We start from the raw sequence: 12,267 nt of genomic DNA, 5'->3' as shown, positions 1-12,267 counted from the left end.
CGACTCGGTCCAGTGCTGCGGCTGCGGCCACATCCCAGGCCGCAGCCTGGTGTTCCGCCGAGTCGTGACCTAGCTCCTCAGGATATGGCCCAAGCTCCGTCAGAAACCCCTCTGGGTCCATCAGGCGCCTGGGACGGAACCATCTAGGCGGTTCCGTCTCCCTGCGGCGAGGGGCAGCGGTCCGGAAGTCCATCCTAAGTGGCTTGGAAGAATCTCCCTTCTGCCCAGAATGAGTGGGTATACAAGAGACACGTTAGGGCCCCTACGCTTTTAAAACGCTTTCATTCTAAATATCTTGACAAACCTCATTGACTTTGTATGTTGTTGTTGTTCCCCTTTCCCTTTTTGTTTTCTAGGTGGATTTCCCGTTCTTCTAGGGGGGGCGTATGTCAGGTCCCCCAAACCTCTGTGTTTTCCTTTGCATATATATTCTAGTTTTGGGGCCTGCCATTCTGCTGGGGGGAGGGGGAGCTTGGGATAACTTTTGCTTTCTACTTTCCCTCTCCTGCCTCCATCCTTGAGAAAGGAATGCGTCTCCCTTATCAGGGAGACGGTTACAGAGAAACAAAAGCTGGAGAAGACCTTGAGATGCGCGCCAACTGTGCCAGTTATCCACACATCATACCACCTGTGGATTGGCTGAATTTCAAATGGACATTATGACTTTGGTGGGAGGAGGAATATTGCTTGCTTAACTATACCGTTTGCGTGGGATTTTCCCCAGATCTCGCCTTGACTTCCATACTGTCACTGACCCCAAATAAAAGTATCCTTTTGAGACAATGCCTGTTTCAAGAGTTCTGCTTTCTTGGGTGGTTAGTTGAAGTGGATCATTACACTGGGTCTGCTTCATATTTTGGTTACAGGGTTGAAGAACATTGCATACAATTATTCAGTGTCTATCTTTATTTTTTATTTGCTTCTGATTATCTTTCCCATCCTTGCCGGGTTTTTTGTACGCAGCGAATGGTGTCTGAGATTTTTCAGGACAAAAATATCTGTCCTTTTTGGTTTCTTTCCTTTGTTTCTTTGCAATGCTCTTTCTCGTAATTTTATTTCTCTTTTCTAACTTTACAATGAAATCCCACATTTAGCCACCTCACTTCATCTTTGCTGCCTATAGCTTTAACTTTCCTTCTCTATTCAGCTATTTGGATAGGGTCTTCAGAGAACCATTTGCTTGTTTTCAGTGGTTCTTTTTTATGTGGAGTTTTGTTTATGATGTTTTCCATTTTCCCCCCATAATTCATTTGGTTACTTTTCTACAAAGTTAAGTAATCTGAATCTGTTACTTCAACTGCATATTGTCAGGATAATGATTTAAAGACTAACCAGCTGATGTAATGTAAGGTGGATGATACAATGATAGGAATGACTCAGCAGGTGTCTGTATCCCTTTAAGACCCTGAGTATAAAAGGGAAGGCTTTTGCTGCTGTGTTCTCTCTTTCTCTTGTCCGTTTCCTGCTGTAACTGCTATATGTTGGAGTTTGCTGTATTACCACATGTATATATTTTGTTTCTAGTGTATATTGTAGATAGTGTAATATAAACCACCATTTAATATAGACCACTGTTTACTGTGTTTACTCCTGGGTTATCTCAGCACAATAAGACTGTGCATGCTCTGACACATATAGAGATGAACTTGTGTTGAGATATTTACTGGTTACTGTGTTCTTTTTGGTGTTGCAGAATATGAATTCAAAATAGACTTGGCTACAACTACTTAACTACAAGTAGTTGATGATCTGAGCCACAGTCTGCACCAGGTAAAGTTTTAACAGAGGTATCTGCGACTTCCGTAAGAAAACACAATTGGCTGAATAATATATAATTATTTGATTGTCATACAGTCCTTTTGGAGATGTCCATGTATACAAGTGGTGCTTAGATTGAATAAACTGTATACTGGTGACCCTCTTCTGATTTTATTGACGAAACTGTACAAGTGGTCATCTGCTTCATTTTTTTCTCCTAAATCAAATCTGCCAATTTCTGTTTCTTTTTTGTCTCCAGTTTTGCCATTGAAATCCCCCATGAGGTATATCTCTTTTCAGTGTTTGTTGTGGGGCTTCTTAAATGTCAACATAGAACTGTTCTAGTCCTTTGGATACATCCGTTGTTAGTGCATAAATTTAGAAAACTGTGACATACACAGGTTTATCTTAGTTTCTAATAGCCATTACAGGTAGTCCTTGACTTAGAACCACAACTGAGCCCCAAAATTCTGTTGCTAAGTGAGACAGTTAAGTGAGTTTTGCCCCATTTTATAACCTTTCTTGCCACCGTTGTTAAGTGAATCACTGCAGTTAGTAACATGGTTGTTAAGTGAATCTGGCTTCCCCATTGACTTTGCTTGTCAGAAGGTCACAAAAGGTGATCACATGACCCTGGGACACTGCAACCGTCATAAATACATAGGGGATTATGTTGAATATTTTTGTTTTTAAGGTAACAGCTTTTCTGAGAGAGAAAGGAAGAGAGAGAGAGAGCCTTGAGCATATGACAGCTGCCACACTGATAAGAAATATGGATTAGTATGTTGCATTGTGTTGTCAATAGTAGTATGTAGGACAGGATATCATTTTGGTTTTTGTGTATGATTTATTTGCTGTTTACTTATCTTGCTTTTCAGACAACAGTTGTCTCTCAGAGCAGCTGAAATGTTAAAGAGAAAAGTCTTGCCATCAAGCAATTTAAAAATATACACATGAAAGAAATTGAGTGTAAAGTTTAGGATGAAGGAGGAAAATTAATTCTGAAGTCCAAAGTATTTATATCTAATACTGATCAAGTTGATATCCTTTTCTTGGCCTTTTGGTTTAAAAGCATTTTTTGACCCTTGTTCTCTGATTAATCAGAAGACCGTAGCACATTGCCTTTTATCTGTCCAACCCCTGGTAACTGACTTTCATTCAATTTGTGATGCAATTTTTCTGCAGACCAGCTGAGATATCAATGACACCGTAGTTTGTCCTATTATTTTACTTTGTGCTGCTGTGTAAGGGGTGGAAGCTTCTTACCTTTGTTCACAGAAGCAAAATGTTTTACTTTGTTATATTTCTATTTTTTTTAGGTAGAGGATGAGACAGTTTTACATAACATTCCTTATATGGGTGATGAAGTGCTTGATCAGGATGGAACATTTATTGAAGAACTAATAAAAAATTATGATGGAAAGGTACATGGAGATAGAGGTAAGTTATGTGCCTTTTTCTAAAGCATTTGCTTCAGGTAGTTGATATGGTCTGTCTGATAAATATAATTTATTATTTATTTAAAAGATATATATGGCTGCCCATCAAGCAACACTAGGTAGCTCACAACAACAATAAAACCAATTGATTAAACAATCATAAGACAGTTTAAAAAACCCCCTCCTTTTTATGATCCTGTAATCCCTTAATTTAGGGTGACTGGATGGAGCTGAGCATTTACTGGCCAGATGCCCTTCCTGACGCCATATGGAGTTTGCAGCAGACATTTTTTCTTTGTGCCCTAGGAGAGAAACATCTGCTGCTACCTAGGATTGAACTCTCAACCTTCCGAGTGGGAGGTGAGCGTGTTCACCACTAGGCCACAATGCTTCTCCAAAGCATTATAGGACAGTAAAAACAGTAAAATAATAAAACAAAAACTGTGCCTTAATCGTCCCCTTGAGATGTCCCACAGCAGGCTCAGTTGCCCTCCTTCCATACTATACCTAGACAATCCTATCCCAGCACCTCCATAAGAAGCCAGGTTTTAATGGCCTTCAAAAAGGATAGAAAGGTGGGGGCCTGTTGAATCACTGGTAGGAGGGTGTTGCACAAGGTAGGAGCAGCCATGGAAAAGACATTGTCAGAACTGCCACCTCACGCCTGCACTTTTCATTCTCAAGCTGCCAGTCTGCCATGAACTATGGGGGGAGGGAGCTGGAAGGGAGGGGGGAAGGCTAACGACTCAGCATACCTTCTAGAGCAGGGGTGTCAAACTCGCAACGTCACGTGACGTGTCGCGACGTATCGTGACTTTTTTGCCATTGCCGGCAATGGGGTGGGTGCAGTTTCGCTATAATGCATCCAACCCGTGGGCCGGCAGTTTGACACCCCTGTTCTAGAGACACAAATTCAAGGTCAGACAGCTGGGAAAGGCATGCACCTCCACACTGCCCAGTCTACAGTTGAAGAATCTGTTCCCAAAACATTTTATTTGAATATGATTGGACAATGAGAGATCAACAGTGGGAAGGGATAAAGCGGAAAAAGTTAACTGGGACAGTTTGGCATGCGAACCTCAGTTCTGGCTTTGCTATACTATAATCCATTTGGCCTTTAGTAAAGTAAACCTTTCACACCAAATGGAGTCGAGGGTTGTTCTTGCTTAAGGAACCAAGTTGGGGCAGGACTGACAGGCACATTTCCGAGGTCCCACTAGATGGCAAAATTTCAGGGAGGGGACCTGGAGTGTGCCCACCCTATCTGATCTAGTGGGACAGACAGATACACTTAGGGAAAGGCAGTCCCAGAAATAACCAGGTCCTGTGTCATATAGGAGTTTAAAGGTGTTAACCAGCACCTTGAATTGCACCTGGAAGAAAAGTGGGAGCCAGTGCAGCTTGCACAATAAAGGTGTAACATGGGCAAACCTATGGGCACCCAATACTGTGTGCACCATTGCATTCTGGACCACTTGTAACTTGCAAGTGGTCTTGAAGGGAAACCCCATGTAAAGTCTATTGCAATAATCCAACTGGGAGGTGGTTAAGTTATGAGTTCCCCATCCAGGAAAGGGTGTAATTTGTGCACAAGATGGAACTGTGCAGAGCCCCCCCACCCCAGCCATGGCTGTCATCTGCTCATCAAGCAGGAGCTGTGCATCCAGGAAGACCACCCAAATTGTATACCAGCTCAGTCTGGGGGAGTGCAACTCTGCCCAGAGTCAAAGATGAGAAATGGCTAGACCCTGGGGACCCAAAAATCCAGAGCCCCTGTCCTGCTCCTGCTCACATACACACACCACAGAGGATTCAAGGAGTTTATTGAGGCTTTGAAACCCTACAAAAGTCTTTCCCAGGGAATTCCAGTCCAGCAACAAGGCAACCCCCCAATGAGTGTCCCAATTCATTTCTGAAATGACTCCTGCACAAATCAACAAAGCTGGAGCAGTCCACATGACAAGGACACAGTAGAGGCAAGCAAGGCACCCCCCCCCACACACACACACACAAAGTCCACTGTCAAATTCAAAGGCAAGGCAAATCCGAAAGTAGATCCAAGAGTCACGGCACGAATCCAAGGTCTAAGTCCACAGTCCAGGTCAGGAAGATCAACAAAGAAACTGGCAAATACTAGGCACCAAAAGACATGTTCTTCCCAGCGTCATTCCCCTCCTCTTGTTGCACTAAATAGCCATTGCCCAGTGCAGCCCATCCAGAGGGGCGAGGCTGCTGACTTGTGAGTAGCCAGGCTGACCTCCATTGCTCCTGCCTCTTCTCTGCTCTGCATACTCTCAGATCAGGCGGAGGAGGCAATTCCTCCTCATCTGTGCTGGCCGGCTGCAGCTGCCAGCATCACCGACTCAGCCAGGGGTAGAGATGTATAGCTAGGTATTGTGAGACTAGACTGAAGCTGCCATACCTAAAGATTAAGCAGGCATGTAAGCAAGGTGGATAGCCAGGAATCTTGTGTAAAAGATCCTTTCAGGAGATAGATAAGAAGGTACTAAGTCGTTAAGAAAACAAAGGAAAATTTTCACCTAAACTAGAAAACTGAAGTTGGGCCTGAGCACATGGGAAAGCCCTCCCAAATCCTATCAACAGCTACCAGAGTTGAAAATCAACAAGGAAAGAATAGCTTCCAGTCTTGTGAATCAACAAAGCAAGAACTTTGGGGGATAAAAGGGGTCCTGAAGCCCACCCACTCTTTAAGTCATCTTTGGATCCAGTCATCTCCCTCACCCAGCGGTTCCAGGTAGATCGTAGAAGGAAGAGGTGAGAAACTCAAGCCCTGAGACACCCGACACTGCAGGAACCTAGGGCTCAACCTCTTCTCACTCCTCACTCATTATAATATCATACATTGTTTCTGAGAAAACATTCTTCGCATCAAATAATGTAATTGCCATTGTTCATGATTCCATTTTTGTATCCTCTCTTTACAGATGTATAGTTCTTTCTGCACAATACAGGAAATCTGCTTGCTTATACTGATGCCACTTTTTGACACTAAGCTTTAATGCAGTGATATTGTACTGAATATTACGTTCATAACTAATTCAAATAAGCCTTAAGTTTCCTTAATAAAAAAGGATTTTAGGCTGTTGTCTAGGCCTGAGTCTTGCATAGATCTTTCAATTCCTACTTAACAATAAACTAAAACAATAAACTAAATAAAACAATAGAATAAATAAATAGAATTGAAAAGTAGCAACTACTAAATGGAAAAAGTTCTGGTGAGGATTACTCTCTTTTCTTCACTAATAGATTTATTTATACATGGATATTTATAGATCTGTGTGTTGTAAGCTCCATGGCACGTAATCTTATTTAAGTTTTTATTTTGCTTCAGTCTTAAGAAAGTGCTTTCTCTTTACTGTATGGTAGACTAGATTTCCTTAGTTATACACAGCCTTGTAATAAATATGTGCCTCATCTGGTGTTCGTGTATGCTTAATTTTCAGAGTGTGGATTTATCAATGATGAAATATTTGTGGAGCTAGTCAATGCACTTGGCCAGTACAGTGAAGATGTTGATGATGACGACGATGATGGTGACAATCTTGATGGGAGAAGTGAAAAACAGAAAACTCGGGAGACCAACAAAATGGGTATGTTAGTAGGATTTAGAGATCTTTGTGGTATGCTGGCCTCACAAGCAAAGTCTGATGATCAAAATACATACCTTCAGTTACGTAATATCTTGAGTTTTTTTAAAAAAACTAAAAGCTGAATGCCAACAAGCATCACCTTTTGATTATTATAACATTGAGTGATGATTAATGTTTGTGAAACATTAATCATGGACAACACAATATTATGATATGGTTATCATTATTTCAAAACTACTTAAAGCTGGACAAACCAATACATAGCAGTACAGTGGGAATCGTGGCTGATCGCAGAAATGTAAGCAGGGGACAGCTTGTTTAATACTTGGATGGGAGATTCCCAGGGTATGTCAGAACTAGTCTGGTAAATTGAAAAAAAAAATCTCAAGAAGCTAATGATAAACTACTTCTGTATTGTTGCCAAGAAAGCTATATGGATATCAGCAGAAGTATCACCATGTCTCCATGAAGGGAGTATCCAAATGAATATGTTCCATGATGCATGTGTGTAGCCAGTACAAGCTGGAATAATGGGGGGAGTTGGTACTCTCATAGCCAATGAAAGAGCAACATAATAGTCTGTCTGGCTGTTACAAAAACAAAGGGCAGGTGGACATAGTCCAAAAGTAGGAGGCTTAGTAATCTCAGTGTAATTCTTTAATTTCTCTAGTAGTGATCTTTGAATTTAAATTTACTGTGTGTAAATTTACTCCCAGCTCCTGCTTAAAGAAAATAATGCTAACTTTGTATTACTGCATCTACAGTGAGGGAAAAAAATATTTGATCCCCTGCTGATTTTGTACGTTTGCCCACTGACAAAAAAATGATCCGTCTATAATTTTAATGGTGGGTTTATTTTAACAGTGAGAGACAGAATAACAACAAAACAATCCAGAAAAACGCATTTCAAAAAAGTTATAAATTGATTTGCATTTTAATGAGTGAAATAAGTATTTGATCAATTTGATCAGTCAGCCAGATTTCTGGCTCCCAGGTGTCTTTTATACAGGTAATGAGCTGAGATTAGGAGCACTGTCTTAAAGGGAGTGCTCCTAATATCAGCTTGTTACCTGTATAAAAGACACCTGTCCACAGAAACAATCAATCAATAAGATTCCAAACTCTCCACCATGGCCAAGACCAAAGAGCTGTCCAGGTATGTCAGGGGCAAGAATGTAGACCTACACAAGGCTGGAATGGGCTACAAGACTATCGCCAAGCAGCTTGGTGAGAAGTTGGTGCGATTATTCGCAAATGGAAGAAACACAAAATAACTGTCAATCTAGGGCTCCATGTAAGATCTCACCTCATGGAGTTTCAGTGATCATGGGAACGGTGAGGAATCAGCCCAGAACTACATGAGAGGATCTTGTCAATGATCTCAAGGCAGCTGGGACCATAGTCACCAAGAAAACAATTGGTAACACACTACACCTTGAAGGACTGAAATCCTGCAGCGCCCGCAAGGTCCCCCTGCTCAAGAAAGCACATATACAGGCCCGTCTGAAGTTTGCCAATGAACATCTGAATGATTCAGAGGAGAACTGGGTGAAAGTGTTGTGGTCAGATGAGACCAAAATTGAGCTCTTTGGCATCAACTCAACTTGGCGTGTTTGGAGGAGGAGGAATGCTGCCTATGAACCCAAGAACACCATCCCCACTGTCAAACATGGAGGTGGAAACATGTTTTGGGGGTGTTTTTCTGCTAAGGGGACAGGACAACTTCACCGCATCAAAGGGACAATGGACGGGGCCATGTACCATCAAGTCTTGCATGAGAACCTCTGTGGAAGGAGCTGAAGGTTCAAGCTGCCAAACATCAGCCTCGAAAGCTTAATGACTTGGAGAGGATTTGCAAAGAGGAGTGGGACAAAATCCCTCCTGAGATGTGTGCAAACCTGGTGGCCAACTACAAGAAACATCTGACTTCTGTGATTGCCAACAAGGGTTTTGCCACCAAGTACTAAGCCATGTGTCAACGCTGCTAATATTGAATATTCTTGCTTTGACAAAATATGCAGAACTGTCTGGTACTTTTAGAGTTAATTCAGATGAGAAGGAAGGAGGAGAGAAAAGCCCACAAAAGGGAACGGAAGTGAATCTTTGCCCTCCAGGTTAATTGGAAGATGTGAATCATGACCCCAAAATAGGGGAGGGGAAATGCCTGGAATGTTATGTGCAAAGGGAAGGGAAATTCAGATCTTGGCATCCAACATGCCGTGCTGACACGCTCTACACTAATAAAGGCTTTTTTAGGTTAAACCATGCCTGAAAATTCTTTGAAGTGTTTCATTAGTCAGACACATGACATCATGCCAAGATCCACAAATTTTTTAAACCAATTAAGAGGTCCCGGGTCTCGGTCACTATTCCTAAACTAAAGGTGATAGACTGACAAAGATCCGGGGAAGATCTCATTATGGAAGGAGAAAGATGGCTTGAGGCCAGCACCTCAGCAGCAGCAGCTCCCCCAGGGAGTGGAGCGGCAGCCAGCCAGTCAGGGGAGAAAGAACTCTGGCAGATCTCCCAGCTGGGAGCAAAGACTTCAAAAGCAGAATGGAGAGATAATGAAGTTTTGGGTGAGTCACTGGAAAGATTTCAAAACCCAGAGGTGAAAAGCAGAAATCAATTCCTGGAGAGAGGGAAATCCAGTCTGAGGCATCTGCAGCAATGGGTAGATTGGGTTCCCCAGCAGATGGATGGTCAGCGATCTCTGAGCTTGCCACAGCTAATAGAGGCCTTGCAACAGCTTGGGGTGGTGCAGAAGCCAGGAGATCAGCAGCTGGTGGGAGACCGACCACAGCAGGGAGATTGGCCACAGCCCCCGAACGTGCAACCCCTGAGTATAAATCTGCAGCCAGGATGGGGCCAGCAGCAACAGCCACAGTGGGGGCCCCAACAGCCTATGATTGCACCACTTTTCAGAGCAACCTTCGATGGGGACCCAGAGAAGCTGGGTTTTTTTCTCAACTAAGTGCGTTCTCATTTGAATTGCTGGGCCTATCTCTACCCGGACCCGGGGGCCATGGTCGATGTGATTGCGTCCAGCCTAGAGGGAGAAGCATCCGAATGGCTGAACAATTTATATAATGAGCAAGCCCCCGAATTGGAGGACCCCCACCTCTTCCTCCTAGGGCTGAGGGAAAGATTTGAGGACCCATCTATTGGTCTTAAAGCAAGAGAACAGATCCACAAAATAAAACAAGCCGGCAGACCTGCCCTGGAGTACATGCGGGAATTTCGCAAGATAGCAGGTCGAATAGAGGGGTGGCCTGAACAATCCCTAATCCATCACTTCATTGAGGGATTAGATGATCACCTCTCTCAGGCCTGCATCTATCGAGCCGTACCTGATCAGCTGCAAGAATGGTACCAGGCAGCAGTGAAGCTAGACGTTCAGCTCGCCTGCTATAAGAAGCCTCCCCCACCTGAATCCGAGCAGCTGCCAGAACAACCCGGACAGCAATCACCCCCACGAAAACCTCCAACTACTGCGATGGCTGAGAGACCCAGACCACCTGCAGGCCCATCATTTAAGTGCTTTTGGTGTGGACAAGAGGGACATCGAGCGGCAACCTGTCCAGTCCCCTACCCCTGACTGCAGAGCAGACCGGAACCAGCAACGAGAAGGAAACCTGCCCAGCGGCTAACAAGAGAAAAATCCAACCGGGTCACGCAAGAACCTGTTGCCCAGATTACACCCCCCACATAGGAGGACGCCGGGACTCTGGGTGGACCCGCCCCTGCTCTACTCTCCTTTGACAGCGACGATGAAGGAGAGAACGACCCGATGGTGAGTCGACAAATCCCGCCTTTTTCACTGGCCGCCAAACTTATAATCCCTAAGGCTGGGGCACAAATGGACTTAAACGTGCTAATTGATTCTGGATGCACCCGCTGCATTATTAGTCTGCTGTTTGCCATGAAAATGGGCATACGGGCAAAACAGCTTTCCAAACCTGTGAGGTTTGAGCAAGCCGATGGCTCCCTGATGGGAGGGACTCTTGTCACACAAGTAACTGAGCCCTTACGCCTAGAAATAGGTGCGCACTGGTAGTTTATTCGCTTCCTAGTGGCTCCAAAAATGACTGAGACTGTGATCCTAGGGCTAGGCTGGTTGGACAAGCGGAAGCCGTTTATCTGGTGGGAGAAAGGAATGAGAACTGTGAGACTACCTATAGGGCATAAACCTACCGCTGATTCAACCGATGTTGCAGGACATCTTAGGCCACCCAATGAGTGAGTGCACATGGCTGCCTCACCGCCGCCGAGTGAACCACTCATCCCCAATGAATACCGGGACCTGGCAGAGGCATTTAGTGAAAAAGAATGCGATGTCCTGCCCCCTCACAGACCCAATGACTGCTCCATCGAACTGGTGCCAGGAGCCAAACTCCCACGGCCAAGAATGTATGCTATGTCCCCCCTCGAAATGGAGGAGATGCAGCAATACATGAACAAAAACCTAGCGAGGGGGTTCATCGAACGGGCCAAATCTACCGTGGGAGCCCCTGTGTTGTTCAAAGAGAAAAAAGATGGGTCTCTTCGTCTCTGCGTAGACTATAAGGGTCTCAACGCTGTGAGTGTGGAAAACAAATACCCTCTCCCCCTCCTAAAGGACTTATTAACCCATCTGGCTAAGGGGAGTGTCTTCACTAAATTAGACCTGAGAGAGGCATATTACTGGGTGAGAATAAAAGAGGGAGACGAGTGGAAAACTGCCTTCAACTGTCCTATGGGTAGCTATCAGTTCAAAGTCATGCCATTTGGACTACAGGGGGCCCCAGCCATATTTATGAAGTCGATTAATGAGGTCCTACATGATCACTTGTACAAAGGGGTTTTGGTGTATCTTGATGATATCCTGATATACAGCACGAATATGACTGATCACATAAAGCTGGTGAGAGAAGTGTTAAAGAAACTATTGAATGCCAAGCTTTATGCCAAATTGTCGAAATGTGAATTTCACCAGACCCAATTAGATTATCTTGGCTACAGAATTTCCAACGAGGGCATTGAAATGGATCCAGCCAAGGTGAAAGCTATAATCGAATGGCAGCCCCCAAAGACTCGCAAACAGCTCCAGAGCTTTCCGGGTTTTGCCAACTTTTATCGTCAATTCATCCCCTCTTTTGCCAAGATTGCCCTACCCCTTACAGAACTACTCAAAACAGGCAAAGGAGGAGGGAAGCCATGACCGGGCCAACCACTAGCATGGATGATGGGCTGTCAAACAGCTTTTGAGAATTTAAAGAGACTATTTGCTGCTGAACCGGTCCTAAAGCACCCCTGCCCAGGGGAGCCCTTTGTGATTCAAGCCGATGCCAGCGGTGTGGCAGTTGGAGCTGTGTTACTACAAAAGAACAAAAGTGGGGTCCTGCAACCCTGCGCCTACACCTCTAAGAAATTTACTGAAAGCGAGCGGAGATGGGCAATCTGGGAGAAAGAGGCCTTCA

General features: G+C 44.2%; 1 protein-coding gene across 1 annotated transcript in view; it reads left to right on the top strand.

The window, feature by feature from the left end:
• Nucleotides 1–12,267, top strand: part of LOC107290401 (histone-lysine N-methyltransferase EZH2) — a gene marked incomplete in the record, with an annotated part of 140,168 nt that overhangs the window by 5,456 nt on the left and 122,445 nt on the right. The window contains 2 exon segments of the mRNA XM_029284743.1: nucleotides 3,078–3,198; nucleotides 6,662–6,808. Coding sequence (XP_029140576.1) covers nucleotides 3,078–3,198; nucleotides 6,662–6,808 — 268 coding nt within the window.

The sequence above is a fragment of the Protobothrops mucrosquamatus genome, unplaced genomic scaffold, assembly GCF_001527695.2.
Source record: "Protobothrops mucrosquamatus isolate PMUCROS unplaced genomic scaffold, P.Mucros_1.0 scaffold881, whole genome shotgun sequence".
NCBI classification, from domain to species: domain Eukaryota; kingdom Metazoa; phylum Chordata; class Lepidosauria; order Squamata; family Viperidae; genus Protobothrops; species Protobothrops mucrosquamatus.
This window is presented reverse-complemented; position numbering and strand designations above follow the sequence as displayed.